Source organism: Fundulus heteroclitus, chromosome 12 (genome assembly GCF_011125445.2).
Source record: "Fundulus heteroclitus isolate FHET01 chromosome 12, MU-UCD_Fhet_4.1, whole genome shotgun sequence".
NCBI classification, from domain to species: Eukaryota; Metazoa; Chordata; class Actinopteri; order Cyprinodontiformes; family Fundulidae; genus Fundulus; species Fundulus heteroclitus.
The window spans coordinates 38,828,925-38,851,999 of NC_046372.1; the positions used below are offsets into that span (position 1 = coordinate 38,828,925).

The following is a 23,075-nucleotide window of genomic DNA, read 5'->3' on the forward strand; positions in this document are numbered from 1 at the left end:
CGTGCTCCTGTAGACTCAGAACCTTTTAATCTTCAGGGAAGTCCAGTTTGCCTGCAGAGGGCAGATGTTGAGAGGGACTGAGCTTTTGTAAGCGGCCCCTGCTTGTTACGTAGGTTAACTGGGTTAGGTGCATCTGGGCTCGCCCACTCGTGCTTCATGCGCAGCAGCGGCGGCAGCTCATTGGCAGATGCTCCCTGTCAGGAAGGTTTGTTCTGATGTTTGCATGAGTTTTGACTCGGAGGGAGAGTTAAACAAACATCACTTGCCCTTGGCCATCTTGCCTTTTGTCTGCGTTGTGCCGTCAAACTGGTTGAGCGTATAATTAAATCTCACTCTTCACTTTTCAATTGTCTTAAAGCATGTCGAGCTTGTATATTTCCCTTTTTAATGAAGAGGTTTTTCCACACGTTCCTGTGTTTTTTTTAAACCTACTTTCTAATTTTGGGATGATGAAATCACACGTAGCCCATTTTGTTTTATCCTACGTCTGCGTCCGCCGTCTGTCTGTTTTACTCGCTAAATCTGAGTAGAGTGGCAGAGCACTGCAGAACATATATCACCCCCTCCTCCCCCTCCTGCTCTGAATCAAGGACCTCCCATTCTCTCTCTCTCACTCACTCTCACTCTGAATCCGATCCACACTCCCTCCCTCCCTCCACCCAGTTTCTCCTTGACGGTGAGTCCTGCAACATTCGGTACAATGGGAAGAAAACACGGATGCATTTTCTCTCACCTGTCCGTGCCCGCAGAGTAAAGCGAGGAGGGGGGGGGGGGGGTGAAAGGAAATCGTTCCTCCCTTTCTTGATCTCACTTCAACTCCGATTGCACTCCTCCCTGCCTCAGCCGCATTGGATGCCCTCCGGTTCTCCCTCGTGGAATACGAATGACTACCGCAGCTTGCCTTTTGCCACCAGCTGTCTTGCACAGTTCCTCTACGCAGCTTCTCCTCCAAAGGACGTAGCCTTGTCAGCTGGACGTGTTTTTCCAACTTTGACTCTTTTTTTTTTTTCAGCTCCAGCTCTGGGTGATCATTAGGTCGGTTACAATCTCGACCTGGGTAAGGATAGAGAAGCCTCACCTGCAGGATTGTCAGAGTTGTTGCAGGGAGTTCATTTAAGGAACAAGAGTGCGTCTGACAGAAAGAAGTGCTTTTCTAAGCATGTCATCCTCAGTGTAACGCTTCAGTGGTTTACTTTGTGTCAAAAGCCAGAAACGCATGTCTGACAAACCTGTTGGAGGACATTGAAGCGTTTTTTTTCAGGGTGATCTCTGAGTGGTGTCCTTCATAACTACTTGGAAGTTTTCGCCCCACACACCGCCCCCCCTTACACGTCTGGGTCCTGAGCCAAGCGCTTCGTAGCCGGCGTATTTTTATGCGAGGAACCGACGTCAGAGCGCTCTGCTCATTCACCAGGAGCCGACACGGCGGAGCCTGGAGAGCGATGAGTTGAAACTGGAGTCCTGATGGCTCCAGTGGGACTACGCTGCAGAGAGGCCTCATAGAAGTCAAAGTGGGGAGTGTCTCAATCCTGCCGCGATCATGCACTGACTTGCTCTATCTTTTTGCCCGAGCCCCACTTCGCGCTAGCCGAGTCCTCCTGCTCTGTCACCTTCCCCTACTGCTGCAGTGTTGACCCTGCGACATGCGCCAGTGAGTCCAGAGGACACCGTTCCCCCGGACCGCCGTCTCCTCAGCGTATCTGGACTCTAATGATTCACAGCTGCTGTGGCAGCAGGAGTCGCACTTCAGCTCTCGGGCTCCGCTCCGACACGACGGGCGCCGCCAGCCGCGGGCCGTGATGGAGTATCTCGGGGACAAGCTGTCAGTGGCTCACTCTCAGGTGTCGGGATGGATGGGGAACGTGCGCCGCTCCTTTCACGGCGCGTTCGGCTTTCTCTCCAGCTCTGCGGAGAGGGGGGACAGGGGAGAGGACGGGGCCGGGGGCTTCAAGAGGACCAACTCGCTGCGCTCCCTGGCCTCCCGCAGCAGGGAGTCCATCCGCAGGTTCTCGCTGCGCAGCCAGCAGCGTCTGTCCCTACGCAGACGCACGGCACCCAACACCCCCACTGCTGTAAGACCCCCCCCTCACACACACACACACACACTCAGCTAAAACACAGAAAACTTCACTGTTGGTTTCTGCTTACCTAAAAAAAACAACAGTAAATATTTATTGAGGGCATCGATATGGTTCATAGCTCTTTGCTGCGTAGGCCGCGTCACTGCCAGAACAGTTTCTCCTTCAGCATGTCGACACCTTTTACATCTGCTGTGCAATGTTTCCTATGCATTTCCTGCTTTCATTGCCCCGGGCTCTAACGACACCTACCAAGACGGTTGTCCTGCCTGGAGATGCAGCGATCCGAGTTTCCATCTCTGTTGTTCAGCTTTGACCTGCTGAACAACAGAGGTCAGTAGTTACTTTTTTTGGGGGGGAAAGAGACAACGTGTGTGTGTGTGTGTGTGTGTGTGTTAGTTTGTGCGAGAGAGCAGTCACTGTGAAGCAGGGTTTTACTCATTGAAAACGTCGATAGAATAGCATGAAGTTCAGATTTTATGGTGTCTTTAGAGCCTTATATTGGTGATAAGTTAACATTATTCTTTGTAACCAGCATTATATTCCTCAGATACATTACATTGAGTTTTCCTCCCTTTAATAATTTCCACAAGGAAAGGTATTGTGGTTCGTTGGATCTAGCAGCTCTTAATGTCTGCCGCGTTTTTTGATAGAAAAATTATCTGATTTTCTGTCCAACTGGTCACCGACTTATTGATTGAAAAATGATTATTGATAATGATTATCTTGCATTTCAAGGAGCCAGATGCATAAACTCTGATATCTTTGGCGTTCCTTCCCTTTGGTTTCATATCAGCTCTATATTTGATGCTACATTTAAGTGAAACTTCTGCTCCGTTAACGCTCACACCTATTTGTTCAGCTCCATATGACTCAGTTCCTAAAGATAAGTGGTGTTTTCATGGCTTAGTGCAGCTCTCAGCTCTGTCTGCCGTGTCTTAGTTGGTTTCAGTCATGAACAGCTGTTATTGTTGTCTCTGGCAGAAACAGAGCTCCCCAGCACTTAGTAGAACATTTGACAGGGCCAGGGATTCAAATAAGCAAAAGTAATTGGTTATTATGTGAGATAAATCAAATTTTAAAGATTTTATAGCCTTAACGGCCTGTTTTAGAGTGGTGTTTTATCTCTATTAATTTAAAGAAACCCCCTTTAGGTACACGACATACACCAGGAAGATGGATTCTGCCGCGCCATCGAAGTGACTTCGGTCGCTTTATTGCGATCTAAACCACCAGCTGTTTGTGTCAGCCGGATTCTGACATGAGATAACCAGCTCGGCTTGTTGTGCTGTAAGGACGCATGTCTGCACAAGAAGTAGCTGGCGGAAAACTCGGGTTTGAGTCACGCAGCGCAGGAAATCAATTTGCTGTCGGGTATAAACGGTGAAAACAGCATTTGACATCAAAGTGCAACTGGAAGTTTGCTATGACTAATCATAGCTGGATTTAAAGGCTGTGGCGACATGTAAGAGGATGATGTGCTGACAAATGAAACCTGACTAAGTCACTTTGTTAAATTTGGGAGGACCATCAGGACTGTTGGGATATTGTGAACCTTTACAAGAAGAGATTAAATGCGTCCTGATAAGTTTATTAGCTACCTCTGCTATTAATGTAGCTTTCCCAACAAAATGGCAGTGGAAGAAAAATGTTTATACTTTTATACCGCTAAATAAAATCTAGTTATTTTATGATCTGAAAATGGAAAACAGTCCGGTACAAATGCAGACCTACCAAGACCCGGCCGTCCACCTAAACTAACAACAGCGAACGTGGAGAGCATAAATCATAGAAGCAGTGGGAAGGCTGGCAAGAAGGAAAAAAAGCCTTTTGTTGACCGTGCGGCATACCGGGCTCACGTTAAATGTCCATCCATGCTAAATGCAATGCGTGGTGCAATATGCGGTTCACTGCTCCACACTGAACACACCGTTTCCACAATGAACCCTAAAGGTGGCAGCATCATGCTGTGGGGGTCCTTTCCTTCAGAGGCAGAGGCTGCCCACAGTGGGTGGGAATATGGATGGAGTTAAATGCAGGGCAATACTGTGATAGAGGTTCACCTGTTGGTTGGACGGCGACTGTGAACATGTAGCCAGAGCTAAAGCATGTTGTTATACATTACATCAAACCATTTTGATGCTGTGTTAAAATGGCCCAATCAAAGCTCAGACCTAAATCCAATTGAGAAGCGTCTTAAAGCTAGTCAAGACTTACCCAGAAAGGTTTTCGTCAAGTTAGGCATCAGCCCAGGTGGGGCTGAATGTAAATGCACGCCTCGCTTTTCAGACAAACATCTGAAAACCACTTGATTTACTTGCACTCCTTATGCACGGCTCCCTGTTGCTCTGTCACATTGTGTCCCAGTAAAACACATTGAAGTTTGTGTTTGTAACTGGACTGTAATTAATCCCGTAGTTCAGCTCACCAAAAAGAGCTTAGGCCAAGTCGGTTTTTACATTCCTGGCCCCTCTGCTTCCTAGATACTTTTGCACAACACCCGGCCTTCGCCTGTACGCACCACTTGTGCTGTTCTTTCCTTATATAACGCCGCTCAGTTTCCCCCAGCAGAATGCGTCTTAATGCAACCCCGCCCGTCATGCGGCTAGAATGCCCATTTGTTGACGTGAGATTAGTGTTCGAGGGAGCGGCGGCTCTGAATATACGCAGAATGTGGATATTGATTACTGCAGCGTGCACCGAGCATATTTGAGATGTAGAGGAACGGGGTAGTGGCATGCTACATATACAGCGGCTTGACTTAATGGGTTTTAATTGCAGCTAATGGGCCTGCAGTAAACGAGGTAATCACCTCAGACCCGATGAACCTGCAGGCTAGTCCTGCACAGCATCTGCGATTTGCTTCACAAGCTACATAAACACCAAAGAGTTTACAGTACGTAGCTCAGATTGCAAGACAACACTCTTATCTATACTTAACAGGTGTACACGCATTCCTCGACAGCGGCGCATACTGGGCGAGGCTCGTGGATCTCCGGTGCCGCGTTCGTGACAACACACGCACCCCTGCGTCCTCCGCTCCCTGATGTAACATCACGGTTAGGAGCCCGCCGGCGGCGCCCTTCCTTTTTAGACCGCCAGCTCCGTGTTCTCTCGCTTTCCGTCGCCCCGCTGTTGCCGGGCCATGTGCAGCAAGTCGGCGCATTATCACACAGAAGTTCCCAAGACCTCGTTCCTGCCCTTTCCTCTGCAGATTGTCTGTGCTCGCCGATCGGCCCTTTCTCTCCCTTCATCCTTCCATTCATCCGCTCTTTGTTGAGTTGTTTTCCTTGACACGCCCTTCCTGTTCGTGGGGGAAGCTGACTATTGCTAATGTTATTAAGGAAAAGCCTCCCTCCTGACATCTGTAAGTCATCGCTGCTGGATCTGTCGGTTCACTCGGCTCCCATAGTGTTTGCAGATGATTGAGCAGAAATCTGTGGTTTTCTTTTTTTTGGGAGGGTGTCTTAAGCCGTGGGCATCTGGATTAATAATGATTGGACAGAAAATACTCAAATTGAAGTTCAGTCCTAAGGCTGTTCAAAGCCCCTTTTTTTTTTTTTTAACAGTGAAAGATTATAAATAAGCTGCTGTATAAAGCAGCTTCTCTCCGACATGTTCTGGCGAAGGCAGAGCTCCAGCGCTAAGCTGATCAGGTGTGGGTGTGCTGGGAGCGTTCAGGTGAAGTATCACGCACAAAGCACTGGAATTTTTTTTTTTTTTTACGAGGCCTTATTTAAAGTTCATGCCAGCACTCATGGCAGGATACAGAAACCTGTCAAGGAGGGGTGGAAGACTCAAATCCTTGGAAAAAAATGTTCTGAAACGGCTTAATCACACCTAGAAACTCCACACCGCAGCAGCTTTCAGAGACAACCTGTTGGGAAATGCTAAAAAAAAACATTTTTATCTGTGTGGAAAACATGCCGGTGTTTTCTGGAGTGTGAAGTGATGTCATGTTGTGTGGCGTGTGTGTGTGCGCTGTAGATCTTTGAGGAGAAGTTCCTAACACCTCTGGTATAGATGTGTAAAAAGCTATTTAGGAAAGTCTTTTCTTTTAGTTTCCTTAATCTCAGTGTAAAGATTTTGGGCCATTTTTTCCTCAGGAGAGAAGGAGCATTGTTGAACGTCACTCTCACTGTTCCCAGTTTTATCCTTTCCTGCCAGGAAAGGTCTCGGTTAATAACATCCTGCTCTGCTGCTCTTCTCCCCCCAACTATCCTTTAGTTGTTTTCACTCCCTAAATTAACACTTCTCTCAGTCACACTTCATCTCACACGCTCCTCCCGCCTTATCGTCTCTCCTGCTCCTTGTTGTCTGCTCAGGCGCAGGCAGAGGAGACAGAGGATGCATTCATGCGGCCTCCAGAGTGAGCTCACTGATCTGCAATCAGTGGCCGTAGCCGTCGTGGCCGAGGAGCCGGCAGAGCCAGGTGTATCACCTTTCTCCGTCCAGCCCTTCAGGCAGCGTCTGAGAACAGAAGGATTAGCTATTGTTTCTCGCGTTTCCCTCTCTTTGGCATCGGCCCCGGGGGGGTTATCGGTTCATGTGTGGGCGTGGCTCTGGGAGCTGTTTGGTGTTTTTTTTTTGAGACAGTATGTCCTCTGTACCAGCTTCATTAAAAGAGGCATGGTTCAGCAGGCAGCAAGCACTCACCCTCCCATCTGTCTTTGTCCTCTCTCTGGCCTGTCTCCACCAACCTGCCCCCTTTATCTTTCATTATGCGCGTCACCGCTGCCGGCCCGCCGACGCTGCTGCAGCATCAACCGTGTAACGTATGGCTCTGCCGGAGCTCCAGCCTCCACCTTTAATCCTCCTAAAGAACATTAATCATCGCCGTGTTCTTGCTTTCTTCGCCTGTTAGATCAACAGGAGCTTGAACTTTGTTTAGCGTTGGAGACGTGAATAGGCCACAGTTATTAACTGGACAAACAAAAGGTAAATTATGAACTGTCGAGCAGGAATTTTGAGCTGTGTGCATACAGACCAGAGGCTCATGTTCACAAAAGGTCAGATAAAAGGAGGATTGTACAGCCCAGGTAAGGGCATGTGGAGAGCTAAACTGAAAGGCTTTTAAAAGTTAGTTTCCAAGTATTTTCTTTTTACTGTTCCAGTTACTTTGCACAGAAGTCTTTTTACTAAACAAAGTGCTGAAAGCGGCCATCGTTTTCTCCAGCTGACTGGACTATAGAGTAATGCAGCGTTGCCCCTCCCCCACGGGTTGCTGCTCACTGCTGCTTAGCTGGCTTAAAGAAGACCTGTAAACATTTCGCTCGCTTGCAACCAGGACAAACTCGGCTATTAGGAAATATGGCTGACTGTGAACAACGGGTCATAGTGTGGAAGCGAGGGCAACACCGACCATCGGCGTTATTAAGGTGATGCCACCGGCCGCGTGTCTGTACGGCAGACTGACAGCCTGAGCAGAAAACCTAACTATGGTATTTAACTAGAGTCAAATTCTGCTGGATCACCAGGATAACGCAAAGATTTAAAACAAAAATGCTAATTAACATGATCTAATTGATTTTTAACCTACTGTTAGTAGTTAAATTAAATTAATATATTGATTATTAAAGCTATAGTAATGTTATTACAGTACATTTACAATAATATGTGTAGTAATAATCAAAATTATATAGTAGCAATGTAGAGCACTCACTAAATCTAGTAGTAGCGTACTATTAAACTCTGGAATAGTGTCTAGCAGTTTTTCTTTTTGTAGAGCTATACATATTTAGCAACAGATATTATGAGGCTGATATCAGGTGGTTAATTAGTTGGGCTATCTGCTGAGGCAGCGAGCCTGCAGGCGGTTGCTTAGAGGACGCTCTGCTCGAACTGATCTGTGCTTTTCAAGATGGACGGATTGTATTTCCTTAGTTTCCACGCCGCGACTGTAAATCGTTTTGGGACTGGAAACCTTTCCAAACAGAAGGTTAAATGTGTAATGATTGCCTGATCAGCCAGCAGATCAGGCAGTGTGCAGCCACAGACGGGAAAGGAGCAGCACAGATTTGCTCTATGCTCTATAAAGCACTTCCTCTGGCATCTCATTAAAAGGACTTTAAATTGCGTCTTGGACATAAAACTGTTCCTTTTTTTTCTTTCTTTTTTTTTAATCTTGGTACCGATAACCAGCCCATCATTTTAATCAACAAGATAATATCAGGTTGTTATATCTGTGTTTCTATATAAGGAGCAGAATGGCACAGAGGGCTTAATAGCTGTATTCCTGAAAACAAATGCGATATTTAGTGTGGGTGTAATTCTAATCCATACCTCACTGTAAGAATCTCAGGTCATACCTGGTGCAATACTTTAAATGTAACAACCATGTGCCCAAGAAATCATACTAATTATTTATTAGGAGGAGCTCATTAATGGCAGCTACTTTAGTCACTGCAGGTGTAATTTTAAGACATGCAGCAGCATGGATAAAATAATCTGACAACTGCAATGGACAGGCTGTGCTTAGTTTACCCCAGGTGCAAACCAGATCTTTGTCCCCTACAACTTTAACCGATCACAGAGCAAAGCTACATGAATTCAGTTTTATTTATATAGCGCCAATTCACAACATATCATCATAATAAGGCACTGTACAAAGTCAAATTCAATCAAATCACACAGATTGGTCACAAAGGAAACCCAGCAGATTGCATTGAGTCTTGACAAGCTGCATTCACTCCTCCAGTAAGAGTATAGAATCACAGTGGACAGTCGTCTGCATTATCGAGGGCTTTGAAGCAATCCCTCATACTGAGCATGCATGAAGCGACAGTGGAAAGGAAAACTCCCCTTTTAACAGGGAGGAAAACCTCCAGCAGAACCAGAACCAGGCTCAGTATGAATGGTCATCTGCCTAGACCCACTGGGGGTTAGAGAAGACAGAGCAGAGACACAAAAAAGCACAGAAGCACACACTGATCCAGGAATCATTTCTACGTTAAATGGTAATAGCAGATGATCTGCCTCCCTGGATGATGTCACAGCTAAAAGAAGGCAGACCAGATGTACCTACAATGAAGAAAGGAATATCAGAACCTAAAGTTGAAATAACAAATAGTGCAAAATTGGAGAACAGTAGGAGAACTCAGCAGAGTGAGATAACTAGATCATGACGATCCAACAACCGTATCCACATCACCAACAGCAACTAGATTATCAACCTGTTCTTGGGTCTGCTCCTAGGTGGCAGTAACATGCCAGGATGTGGGTTTTTGGAACTCCATCACAGAAGAATAGGCTCAGCCTCAGATGAATAAAATTAGTCAAATCCAGGTTTACCTCTCACCCATTCATCTGTCATCTCCTTCTTCTCTCTTCCACTCCAGGTGCAGCAGAAGCAGAGCGGCGAAGCAGACAGTAAAGACTCAGGAACTCCGGTTCGTGACACTGACAGTCAGTACGGGACCTGGGAAACAGGACTGCACACCGATGACAGGTAAACATCTCATCCCAACCTGGTTGGATGCCAGCAATACAAGCCAATGAGCAATTACTTTTAAACCTTTTTAAAGACAGAATTACCACAGAAGTGACAGAATGGAAATCTGTGTTCTCCCAGGCTAACACCACTGCAAAATGAAAGATTCGATGTCGTGCATCTGTCATCCGTTTCTCTTCATCATGGTCCACCTAACGTTTTCAGTGGAAAAAAGATCTGGACCCCTAGGCCAGAGGGAAGAGGCAACACATTTGTTATAACAGTTCTGGCATTGGCCTGTGTAAATAAACACAGAACATCCCATAAAAAGTGCAGACTTGATTTTGCCAAACATCTCTTAAGAACTGCAGTATGCACCTTTGGGTCAGGTGTACCAATCGGCCAAATGGACACTAATTAGGGCTGGGCGATATGGATTAAAAAATAAATCTCAGATTTTATCATACCAAACCCGATTAATAAATTTTTTTCCTCCTTTTTGTTTCATAAAAAGAAATTAAAGAAATCATTTTAAAACCTTGCTTTTTATGTCAAGCATTTTGTCAGGGAGTTGACCTGAATTCAAAGTGCAACTAAAAACAAGCTGTGAAACATGCTTGTAAAACAAGATGGCAGCTGTGCCATTATAAACATTGAAAATATAACAAAACATTTGCTGCTAGTGGTATTACACATTGAGCTAAGAACAGGCTTCACTGCAATTGTGAACTTCAAACTAAGTAAAAATAAAAGTAAATAAGTAAATGAAGTACCTCGTATTATGGTAAAAAAAAAAGTTTCCACTTAACAATATTTTGACAATAATTTTGCCTAAACATATATTCAGCATCACATGCTGTTCTCTTCATGGAAACCCAATGAGTGTATTGGCAAAATAAAATCCAGATTTTCCAAAAATGAAATCTTAAAGAATTGTAAATTCGAATTAATCGATTAAATTGATTTATCGCCCAGCCCTAACACTAATACGTCCCCATATCATCTCTCATGCTGGCTTGTTCTTTTTTTCTGTACATGGCTGTATTTCTGTGCAGAATTAATTAGGGCTGGGCAATATGGCCTAAAATCAATATCCTGAGATATTGATCAATTTGATAAAGATAAATGGGCGATAACACATAAAAATGATAATAATAGCCCCTATGGAGCCTGTGCTCAACGTTATACAAAGATAACGCCGTTAAGATGTGCACACTCACCGAACGCCAGGTGCAGCTTGTGCCCAAAACGCTGCACTCGCATTCATCTTTTGAGCTCGGCAACATTAAAGGTATATGGCCACGTTATATGTCTATGCCAATAACACCAAAAAGCTGTTTATTATGATAAAATAAGGCAATAAAACCCCAGCAACGGCACAATGAGCTGATATATAAACAGATGTGGCGCCATCTAGCTGCAGTACTGCAGAACTATTAGAAAGCCAGATGATCACCAATGACGCAGCTACTAAATAAGTCCCGACAGAGCCCACCGTGCTGTAATGTGGAAAACCGACAGCTCGACCTGGTCGAAGACCAACCCAACCTTATCCTATTTCAAGTTCCACCTTTTGTTTTGTTTTTTGGCAACTACGCTTGGAGTTCCACACTCGCTGGCCTCCATTGCTTCGGCTTGTTGGCCAGTTGTACGCATGCGCAGTGACATAACCCCGGTCACGTGATGTTGTAATTGTAAATACACACAGAAAAGGCTATATTTACTAACAAAGTGAGCAAAAACAAAGCCTAAAAAAACAAAAATAACACTACGCCAGCAGGACATGATAATCTTTCAGAAAAAGTGTCTTAAAGGGGCAGGAGCATAGCCTTACTATACACGGCCAAAACAAGATGGCAACAACTTTTCTTTTCATGTTTTTTCATCCATCCATCCATTTTCTAACAATCTATCCCTTGTGGGGTTGCAAAGGTGCTGGTCCCTATCTCCAGCTGTCAATGGGCGAGAGGCGGGGTTCATGTTTTTTTCAAAACACCGAAAATACCAACATGGGCAAAATGACGTTGGTTAATGTTGTAAATTTCGGTGTTGGTAAATCTTCTGTTGATCACCCAGGCCCAGAATTAATAGAGATGTGCTGAACTTGTGGCAGATTTCCAATCAATAGGTTTTATAAAACTTTGATCTGATGTTACCAGTTTTAGGTTCCAATTTCTCAATGACACCCATAACATAAGAAGATATAAAAACGGGACGCAACATCTTTTCTAGCATCCCTGCCATTGGATGTTATGAGCGGAGAAAAAGTTATGCAGCCTGTGAGAGGAGTTGCTGTAAAACAAAGTATTACTTATATTCTTTAGCAAATAAAAAAAATATGGAGTACTATGTTTATGAATGTATAAAAGGCTGCCAACATTTTGAAATCCAGCATGCTTTGTGATGGACAGAGGCTAAAAGCCTTCTTGTTGTCACCTAAAAATCTCTCTCTCTCTCTCTCGCTTGCAGCCTAAATGAACCACATGCTGTTTCCTTTTAAATAGCTGTGGTCCCCTCATCTTTAAACGGCTGCTGAAAATAGCGGACTTTATGTCATCTTCACTTATTAACAGTGTCCACACAGAGGAGTGTTGTTGTCAGAGCAAAGTGGTACTGTCTAGGAAAGGAGCGTTGGCTAGTATGAAAAATACTTTCTGAAAGTCCTGAAACCAATCAGGATCTGTTGAGCTGAAAACTGTCAGATGTCTTGGAGAATCTTTGTCTGTCATATCAAAACATGGATGCTCCTTTTATACTCAAAACTTTCTTATAATAAACAAGTCAGGTTGTAGAGCTTGTCAGATTGCTGTTTTTTTCCCCTCTCTCTTAAACCATTTTATGTGAAGTGCTGGAATTACATTGGAATTACATCTACGTTGGTTATATTTCTGAATCGAAATATAAAATGATTTGTGCAATGTTTTGATGTCTGTATTGCTGTAAATGAGAGTTTTCTTGGTGGTCCAGGCTCCTAGACAGAAGACTGTGTCTAAAGCAGCAGTTCTCAAACCTTTGTGCTGTAACAGTCACCATATTACAGTTTTACCGACTGCAATGACCAGTCAGTAAAACTGATTAGATAAGTAGCATTATCTGCTGCACACCGTCCCTGCTGTATTTTCTTGAAAAAAAAAGGGCTTGGCTGTTCATGCTGTCAAACCCCGTTAGGGGGCGTGAGAACCACTGGTCTAAACAGGAACATCAGTGTTGATCTGCACAATCGGCAAAACCTTCAGAAAATCTGTTACATTCTCAGCTTTTCAGGCCATTTGTAGCAAGACTAGAAACCACCTGTGTTCAGTTATAAGTGTTGTTTAGATCAGTCGCCTTTTAATTTGTTTGTGTGCTGATTGTCATCAGTCTCCCGCATTATTTCCTTATGACAGTAGAAAAGTAAAGTTGTTTACTTTTTGTGAAAATGTGTCTCAGTACAACCTGTTTGCGTGCAGAGCTCTCTGAGGCTGCTGGTACCTTGAAATCCTGATGAGGAATATAAAGTTCTCTATCAGGGTAACTAAGGATGTGGCTCTGTGGTAGAAGCCTGCCACCGTGAGGCCTGGTCCTGTACTGTCTGCCAGACGTGTTGAGGGGAAAGGACAGTTCCTGTCACATCCAACATTTGTTTATTTCATCCATTTTAGTCAAAATAAATTATTTCATATTATAATGGCAGGGTTACATGACTATCATGAATCTAACAATAAATCAGCCGTAAGTATTAGTTGATTATCTTGAGTATCTTTATGTTGATATTTCCCGTATTTACCTTCATCCGTCTTCCGTCCGCTCAGACCGGCGCTGTAGAAACGCCTACCCACAGCATGATGCTGCCGCCCGCCACGGTTTACTGTGGAGGGGTGTGTTTGGTTTGATCTGCACGGTTCGTTTTCCTCCACGCAGTGTTTTGCATGAAGACCCAAAGCTTTAATATTGTTCTAATCTGACCGCAGCAACATATCAGGTGCGTCCTACTCAGCGTCTGACAGACTGCAAACTGGACGACTAGCTGCTGTTTCAAAATGAAATTACACAGATTAGACTATATTTACTAATTAAGTGACTGGATTTGAATACGTCGAGGGTGGTGGTTGCAGCGTGACAAAATGTTAAAAACAAAAAGCTATCAAGCCTAATGACAATCTTAGCCTCTAATGGTCATACCTGTACTTTACTGTGTAAGCTGTTCTGTGGTCCCTTGCAGAACACGGCTAATTCCAGTATTTCCTGTAACCCAAAGCTGCTTCTTCTGTTTTTAATTTCTATGGTAGCCTCACACCTGCCACCACAAGTCCAGGAAGCAATCTCAGTCCGTCTCCGAGGAAGACCACTCCACTCCCCTCTCCAGGGGATCAGGCCTCGCAGCCAGAGCACAGCGCTCCGAACGGCCCCTCTCCCTCGTCGTCCTCTGAAAGCCAGCCGCTAAACTTCCCCGATGTGAGTGTTGACCTCAGCTCGGCTCTTAGCGTAGCAAGGATCACCACGTTACCTTACAGCTGCTTGTCTGACGTTGGCTAAGACTGCAACAACACTTTTGTTCTCAATTACGCTCTGTTTGATGCTAACCATCAGGCGCCGACAACGCTGCTGGACAACAGCGCCCTGCGCTCGCGAGCCCACTTGGGAAAGAAGCGAGCCCCACGGACACGGCCCTCCAAGGCGGCCCGGCTGAGCGGGGTGCCGGCCCAGGGAGATGGAGAAAACAAAGAAGATTGGCTTTACAAAGACTCAACAGGTAAAAAAAAATCTTGTTGATCCAAACCTTTGACAATCCTTTTGTCCTAAAAGAAAAAAAGCTGTAGAAAAAAACTCCTACACTTGTACATTAAGCCGATATGCTATAATGTTTGCCAATTAAATTGGTCAGTGAAACATTAAAGTTGTCGTCCTGTTGAATACATCTGTTATTTGTAACGATAGTAGTGAGAATACATGGAGGTGGTTTTACAGGCCACACACTGACGGAGAAATGCAGATTCAAGGGGAAGGGGTTTTTCTTGGCCTGTAGCAGTGAGCCTGTTCAGTAGGTAAACGTCTGTTGATTGGTGCTCTCGTTACGGCAGAGGCAAAGGCGGAGAATAAAGACGATGACTCGGAGTCTGAGGAGCCGGCCAAAGGAGCTGACGCTGGGCCTGCGGTTCCCTCGCAGCCGCAGAGGGTCGCCCTGTTCCCGGGAGTAGATGCCTCAGCTTTAAAGGTGAGCGAGCACGTCGCTTTCTGCCGTTTCCACATGCAGGAACCCCTGCAAGGTTCCAGTCTGCCTTGGTGTCTCTTAGTTTCTACTTTTACTGTGGCTGTGAAAAGTATTCATGCCGCTGAACCCTTTTCTAAATGCCGTCATATTACAACTACAAACGTCACTGGCTCTTTTTATTTCTTGTACACGTGTGGTGGTCACATATTCAGCCTCTTGGAGTTTAATCATTTGTTGGATAACCTTCCTCTGCAGTTACAGCTGCATCTGTCTTGTGGTATATCTGTTTGCACACCTAAGGAAGATGTTTTCTTAAATAAAATGCCACAAGCTCCATCAGACTGGATGAGGAATGTCTGTAAACAATTTTTAGTATTTCTCAATTGGATGTAGGTTTATACTTTACTTAATATTCCTGGCTGTGTGGATCACAGTCCTGCTGAAAGGTGAACCTCTGATAAAGTTTGTTGTTGTTTTCTGATGATGTGTTCAGGGTGTTGTACACCGGATGGGTTTTTTTTCACCACAGACAGTGATTTATATGTAGGTTAAAAAGTTACCTTCTGCTCCATGTTTGCTCCTCTTGTGACGAGATGTAATCACGACTTTTTATGGCTTTGTTTTTGTGGGTGTTGAAGTAAAGGGGGGTAGTTAATAAACATGCATATCACACTTTTCAATTTTTTAAGAATTAGTTCAAGTTGATCTATCACATAAACTCCTCAAAGTATAAACTGAAGTTTGTGGTTGTGTATGAATACTTTTTCAAGGTACTTTATTTTTGTGTGTGCTTTGTTTTGTGCTGTAAACTGTTTAAAAAAAACACAATAAATTCAGAATATGTCCCCCTGTTTGCCAGGCCCAGCTCAAGAAGAGGGGCGACTCTGACAATCAACCCGATGGACCTGTCCCCTCTCCGTCCCACCTCTCTCGCTCTCCCAAGTCTCCCTTCCTCCCTCGTGCGGCACGTGTGCTGCCCCCACCTGGTGGGAAAGAAAACGGGTAAGAGACACCGGCATTTCCTCCTGTTGCCCACAACTCTACAGCTCCACAACTTTCCACCTGATTACACAACGGTGATATTTTTTTTTTTCCCCCTGTAGCGAGGAGGACTCACCCCAGTGGTTGAAGGAGCTAAAGTCCAAGAAGCGCTTGAGTCACTTTGAGAATGAAAGCTAAGTAATCAATGAGGTAAAGTGATGCTTTTCTGTCTCACTATTTTCAGCTCAGCTTAGGTTATTTTATTTTAACTGCAATTCTCTTATTCTCTGTTAAAGGTTGCCTTAACGGATGAATCTATGAGAAATAGAAGCCTTAACTATTGATCCAGAGAGAAGAAGCGAGGCTGGATCTACAGCTGCTGATTTACTTTGTTCCAGTAATTTTTGTTGTTTTTGTGTTTTTGTTTTGTTTGTTTTTTTCTCCTCCTTTTTTGGGTCGCTCAATGTGCATGGTGCCTTTTTAAAACAAAAAAAACTGGGAGTCTCGTACTGAGAGAACGAAAACAAGCAAGGACAAGTTTATGCTGGAACCTGTGGAGGTTCTGCTGCACGTTCACGTGAAATCTCTCCGGGACCCGGAGAAACGCGGATAAAAAAAACGCTTCCTGTCAGGAAACGTTACTTCTTACTAGAGGGACCACGGCGTAGCTTCATCCCGGATGGGGCTTCATGGCTTGCTGGAGGCCGATGGCGTTGTTTGCGTGTCGTCTCCCTGATCCGCTGAAATGTCGGCGTGTGTGTGCGGCTGTACGTTTTGCTTCCTGTGGGGAGGGGTGTGGATGATCATCAGTCATTGCCATAAGGTAACATTTCAGACACTAATGACTTTTTGAATATAGAGAACAAATCGGCGACGGGCGGCTGGCTTGTCAGTGCGAGCGTGTTAATAGAAGATGTTATATTTGTATCTACGTACCAGAGAGCTAGTTTTGAAGGAAGTAAACGGTAAGATGCATCACTACAGCAGAGGCTCCCCAGCTTTTTACTCTGATACACTCCACAGCCTCAGAGTCGCTGCATATTGTATATACTGTTCTGTTGTTTTTTTTTTTTGTTTTTTTTTGGTGAGGGATTGGGGGGCTTTTGGACAAGTGAACTTGCTTCTGTCATTCATGCACAAAACAATTCGGCACAAACCCGCTGCGGATCGGCCCGTTTTCCCTCCTTCCTACAGACTGAATGAACAGTTGCGAGCATCCAATCTAAGCCATACCGTCGCCTACTTCCCCTCCGCCTCTGTGTCGACCCCCGTCTCTCCGACGAATGTGCAATCGCCCCGCTGTTTAGTCCCCCGTTCAGTTTGCATGCACAATCTCTGCTGTCTCATCAGGGCGGACGGTGCCTTCCAGTGTCACGGTGACGGCTCACGCTGCTCCACGCCAGTGGGACGGACTCACTACACTACCTTCTTCAAGTTTGCTCCAATCAAATGTGAATGTTTCTAACCTGCTGCGCTGTGTCAGCAGCCTCCCACCTTTACACCTCCCCAAAGCACTTTGTCACTTGATGCACTGCAGCACTCGACGTCTGCACCCCCTCCCCCCCACCCCCCTCATTGGCCACATCCTTCTGTTTGTGTTCGGCCCGATCGTGCGATGCGAGTGAATATGTCGATGGAGGCTCCTGAGTGATTGTCCCTGGTTTGGATGTATATGAACTTCTTTTTTCTTTTTCTTTTTTTTTCTTTTGTCTTGACATTTTAGGGCTTATTTTTTTATGTTCATCTTTTTTCCTTTTTTTTTTTTTATTTGAAAGTAACTGTTTATTACACTGTGTGTTGTACTGGCCAGTGTCCTAAAGCAAATAAATTCTTAATAAAACATTAACTTGACTGGAGTTACAGCCTCAGCATCTGTTTATGTCTGTGGATGTTGGTCTTTTTTTTCCCCCCCAGGTTCTCAAACAACATTAGTTTTTACCCCAAGAAAAGTTGGAAGATTTTGGTGCATTGTGGGACTATGCTGCACGTGTGTTGATTGTATATAAAATGTGTGAGAAAGTGCTGTTTGGTCTGTGGCCTGGAGCGCTGTGTAGAGTGTGCCTTACGCTGCAAAAAGGGAATTAAAAGCAAGTAAAATTTTCTTGAAATAGGTGTATTTTTCCTTAATTTGAGCCGCTAAATAAGACTGTTTGCCAATTGAATTTATATTTTTACCCATAAGATAATTAGGAATTCTGCTCTTGAAATAAGATGATGGCGAAGAATTGTTCCTATTTTAAGTGCAAAAATCTTATTCCATTGGCAAATAGTGTTATTTACCTGCTCAAATCAAGAAAAAATACACTAATTTCAAGAAAAATTGTACTTATTTTTAGTTCCCTTTTTGCAGTGTATAAACCTTTTTATGAGGTAGACGCTTAAACACACATTAGCAACAAGTTTGAAGTGGGAGGGAAATTATGCCTGGTTTTCTGAATTTGCCACAAATAATCTGTATCAAGTATGACATGTTTGGGTTCAGCCCTCCTGAAGTCAGTACTTTGTAGATCTGCCTTTCACTGTAACTTTATCTCTTCTCTCTTCTAGCGTTGCACACCTAGACGGTGAAATGTGTGTCCAGCTTCTTTGCAAACTAGCCCAAGCTCGGTCAGATTGGACGAAGAGTGTCTGTGGACATCAATTTTCACGTCTTGTCACAGATTCTCAATAGCATTTATGTCCGGGCTTTTGCCGGGCTGTTCTAACACGTAGAGCTGCCCACCTCTGATTTAAAGCTGTAGCTCATGCTGGATGTTCAGGTCCGTCGTCTTGCTGTAAGCTGAACCTGCACTGCAGTCTCAAGGCGTTTTCAGGCTGTTAAACAGACCCAGGTTCCCTGTTCCTGCTGAAGCAAACCAACCAGCGTTACGCTGCCACTACCAGTGCCCTACATGGCTTGTGGTCAGGGCCGGATTATCCATAAGGGCCAGTGGGCCAGTGCCCAGGGGCACCAACCATGGGGGGGCACCACATGACACATGCTTTAAAAATATATTTTTCATAAATTGTTATATTATTTACTTGAAATTGTTGAAAGACTATGCATTATTCGTTTTGTGAACACTGATGTCACAATAATAATAAATGATAAATCAAGATTTTTTTGATTTCAACATTTTAAAATGAGATATTTGAATATTGCTCACTGCTCATATGCCTACATGTAGTTGTGTAAGTTAGTAAATTACATTACAGAAATCCCCTTGATTATGTCTGTTTTTGACCGGAGGACAGCACGGGTGGGGGGTGGGGGGGGGGGGGGGGGCTTTGAGGTATAGTGCCCAGGGGCACCACATTGTCTTAATACGGGCCTGCTTGTGGTAAACTAAGTGGGAAATCTTATCACATCTCCACCGTAAAGCTCAGACTTGCAGATTGTGTGAAAACAAGTTGTCCTGTCAAAGATACAATTGCACAGATTCAATCTCTTGCCAGTTAGAAAACTTCTGAAAGCCAGTGTCCACCCTGGGTTGTATCATTCCCATGTCACACATGGGAATGAAACTCATAGCATACCTTTAAGATTCTTTTTCGCGAGGGTGAAAAAAAAATAAAAATCCCGGCGTTTTTTTTATTTTTCATTGTTTTTGTCTTTTATATAATCATGCATCCGGGTGTGTTGGTCTAACATGTACAATTCCCCCTGAAACACACTGAAAGTTTTGGTTGGGACGTGCTAAAATGTAATAAGTAGAGTACTAACTTTCACAAGGCACTGAATGAAATGCTGCTTGTGTTGTTTGTGCTGAGCAGGCCTGTTCGCTGAATCCTTTTGGCTCTGGCTGCGGGTGCCCACACACACCGTGCTCGCTGGCACCCTGGGCGGACGGGCAGGGCAGCCTGTGCCAACACAGCTGCCTATTGAGAGGCAGCGTTACGGACACAATGTGAGCGACAGACTTGCTGTATCAACAGCTCCCCCTTTTCTGCTGTTGTGGCCAGAAATAAACCATAAATACCCCCCCCTCGTCTCTGCCCTCTAAAGGCTCGACCCCACCAAATACCAAGTGGCACCAAAACAGAGGGACGCTACCACTTCCTTGCAGGCATACCCAGGTAAAAAGCATCATTCTGGACGCTAAAAGGATCAATAAGATTGGCTTTTTTTTTTGTTTAACTCCTGTGGTTTTGGGATTAGATGGTGTCGCATCAGTAAGGATCCAGGTTTGGATGCATTTTGTATCATGGAGAGCTCATGAAGGGAAATCTTTAACTAAGGCATGGGGGGAAAAGTTCATAACTGCCTCCCTGGCATTAAACTTCCCTCCTGATGTGTGCGTATCTGTTGTGGTGTGCATAATGGATGTCGCTTCGTCTGTGTGTGCGCTGCTCCCAAACAGTGGAGGAGCAGTGGATCAGGAGGATGTCGGAGCAGCAGAGCACCCCAGAGCAGTTTGGTGCTGGCAAGAGCCAGGCCGGCGCTGGAGCCACATATAAGGTACTGGGACAGCGTTCTGCGCAGAGATGAAAACCTAGCTTTTCCAAAATATACCTACTCGTATCCTCTGTGTTACAAAGGCTTGTCCTGACCTCCCATAGGTAAAATAAATGAAATAAAATGGCTAATAAATCAATCAACTTCCATGCATTGCATTCTCTCCGCCTGACCAGACGGAAAGCTGTACAGCATTCAGCGGATGCTCAAGAGATGCACATTTGTGTCCAGGTGGTGGTCTTTGAGTTTGAAAATTTCCAGGGCTGTAAGGCGGAGTTTTCTGCAGAGTGCAAAGATGTTATGGCGAAGGGACTGGGGAAGGTTGGCTCTTTGATCGTGGACACGGGGCCGTGAGTAAAGCTCCGTGCAGTCCAGCTGAACACTTGTCTGCCGTGTAATACAGTCGAGTCGATGAGGATGAACCACCCCGCCTTCCTCCCCTCTTGTCTGTCTCAGCTGGGTGGGATATGACCGGCAAGGGTTCACAGGGGAGCAGTTTATTCTGGAAAAGGGCGAGTACCCCCGCTGGGACACCTGGACCAACAGTCAGCGAAGCTTCTCCCTCCTGTCTCTGAGGCCACTTAAAGTGGTGAGTGGGTCTATGACAAACGTGCCTGTCCTTGCTGGACTAAAAACCACTGACGGTCTGTTCCTCCTGTTCAGGATAGCGCTGACCACAAGCTACACCTCTATGAGAACCCTGGGTTCACTGGCAGGAAGATGGAGATCGTTGACGATGATGTCCCGAGCCTGTGGGGCCACGGTTTTCAGGATCGTGTAGCGAGTGTCAAGGCCCTCAATGGAACGTGAGTTTCCGTCGACACCTTGGCTCCATTTGTTGTTTTTCTTAAACGCTGATTTCAGCGGGTGTGTTGCCGTCGTCTGTAAATCAGAGCAGTCAGACTAATAAGAAGGATTTTCTTATTGAATAAGTTCAAGTCTTAGCTTATATGTTTGTAGCTCAACCATTTGAAAAAGTATCTCCTAACCCGCAGAAGTCTCTACCAACTATTATAGCAATAGCAATGTTAGACGTAGAAGTTATTAATGTATGATTATGGATAATCTAAAGGCTATTTTAACAGAGCTGTCATGATTCATGGCAATAGGTCACAATTTCAGTTTCTGTTTGGGTCCCAAATTACCGACTCCTGTCTGAGGAGCCTTAAGGAGCAAATCTCTCTGTGATTCTTTCCATCTTCTTCCAGATGGGTTGGCTACATGTTCCCAGGCTACAGGGGCCGCCAGTTCATCTTCGAGCGGGGGGATTTCAAGCACTGGAACGACTGGGAGGCCCCGTCTCCCCAGATCCAGTCTGTCCGACGTGTGCGGGACATGCAGTGGCACAAGAGGGGATGTTTCATCGTTCCCGACCCCGCCCCAGCCCCTGCTCCCGGCCCAGACCCTGACCCGGCTCCGGCTCCTCCCGCCCCTCCTGCGACCGCTGGGGCCAGCTGAGCAGGATCCTCATCCGCCTCTCCAACTCCAACTCTGCCCCAAAGTGCCGGCCCTCTGCCTGAACCCGACCATGGCAAACACCGCTTGTGCCCAGCGACGAGCGCCATGTGTGTTTTTAGTGGCAAATAAAGGTTGTTTCACCTGGAATCTGTTGGTGATGTTATAATTGTGTTTCAGGTTAAAACGTTCTTTCCTAAGATTTGCAACAATCCGAAACAGAAATGTAAAATCTGCCTCGATTTGAAAGTGGGGTCCTTTACATTTGGCAAATATTCTTTCCATGAGGCAAGCCGCAGTTATGTTTCGACTACGTTTGCTTTTCAGCCCCATGTACTCCTTTTGATGACTGTTTTCCTATTTTAGTCTGCTGGATCAGATCTCATCCAGTCTTAAAAGCACATGACTGATTCAGTGAATCTGTGGACATGCATCTGCTCAGCAGCAATGGAAATGATGTCATGCTGTATGTATGCTTGCTATTAAAATAGAGTGCACCCAAATTCCCTGCCTTAGTCGTCGTCGTTCATTTCAAAGTTAATGACACTCGGGGTACAGTCAGTTTGGGACCATAAACTATGTAAAAGGACATTTATTCCTCCCTGTATGATATTTTAAGCAGACTAATCTGTATCTGTTTTAGCTCTTTAAGGAATACTGAAATAATTTCTATTTTGTAAAAGCCAGAGTAATGAGAGCGAGAGACACTGTCTCAAGCAGTTATATGAAAGTACAAACATGATGGGAATGTCCAGCCATTGTATCGCCTAGGAAGGAGACGGGCTCTGTGTACCAGAGAGGAGCGAGTTTTGGTTCAGAACATGGTATCAACTTCAGAAGAAAAGCAGAAAACCTTGTGTAGATGCTGGCTGAGGCTGTCGCTGTTCATAATAATAATCTGAGTATAATCTATACTCACATAGGCTACTGTAAGGTCACTCAGAGAGGACGATCGCTTTACTCCAAAGTGACATAAAAATACCAATTACAGTTTGCAGATTGAATCGGGATGAATGAAATTTAGATTTGTATAGCCAAAATATCTGTTACATTTGATGAAAAAAAGGGCTAGCTAACAAGCCTGAGAACATCATCCTACTGTGAAGTATGGTGGTGGCAGCATCATGTTGGGTCTGTGTTTTGCCACAGGAGAGACTGGTGTACTTTACCAATTAGGGAAAAAACATGATGTGGAAATATTGACGCGACACCTGAACCCAGGAAGTTAAAGATTGGGCACAAACGGGTCTTCCAAATGCAGAATTACCCAAAACATACTGCCAAATGACTTACCTGCTTGGTTGTCGTCTTTAACATTGACTTAAGGACAAAAACGTTCATGTTCTGAATATATACTGATGTGCATGAGCAAGGCAGCATTCAAACCAGACCCATTTACACTAGCTCTGTGAGAAGGAATTGGTCAAAATTCCAGGAAGCTAAACTATTTTGTAAAGCTTGTGGAAGGAAACCCAAAATGTTTGATCCAAGTAAGTTTCTCTCACA

The 23,075-nt window shown here is 44.8% G+C and overlaps 2 protein-coding genes across 4 annotated transcripts in view; both read left to right on the top strand.

Moving 5' to 3' along the window:
- si:ch73-138n13.1 (protein PRRC2C) overlaps window positions 1-17,535 on the top strand; it is a 40,979-nt gene extending 23,444 nt beyond the window's left edge. For 2 of the 3 annotated variants that reach the window (XM_036144585.1, XM_021310342.2), the window contains 7 exons: window positions 9,416-9,525; window positions 13,773-13,941; window positions 14,077-14,239; window positions 14,568-14,701; window positions 15,558-15,700; window positions 15,802-15,889; window positions 15,976-17,535. In XM_036144585.1, the coding sequence (XP_036000478.1) occupies window positions 9,416-9,525; window positions 13,773-13,941; window positions 14,077-14,239; window positions 14,568-14,701; window positions 15,558-15,700; window positions 15,802-15,877 (795 nt within the window). In that variant the 3' untranslated portion in view covers window positions 15,878-15,889; window positions 15,976-17,535. The remainder of the gene's footprint in view (window positions 1-9,415; window positions 9,526-13,772; window positions 13,942-14,076; window positions 14,240-14,567; window positions 14,702-15,557; window positions 15,701-15,801; window positions 15,890-15,975) is intronic. The other variant, XM_036144586.1, reaches the window with a different exon arrangement.
- A 2,474-nt stretch (window positions 17,536-20,009) lies between these two features.
- LOC105917335 (beta-crystallin B3) lies at window positions 20,010-21,719 on the top strand. Its single transcript, XM_012852115.3, has 5 exons — window positions 20,010-20,117; window positions 20,346-20,464; window positions 20,571-20,703; window positions 20,778-20,920; window positions 21,323-21,719. Exons 1-5 carry the CDS (start codon window positions 20,043-20,045, stop codon window positions 21,570-21,572), a joined length of 720 nt encoding a protein of 239 aa, XP_012707569.3. The 5' UTR covers window positions 20,010-20,042; the 3' UTR covers window positions 21,573-21,719.
- Window positions 21,720-23,075: the final 1,356 nt, after the last annotated feature.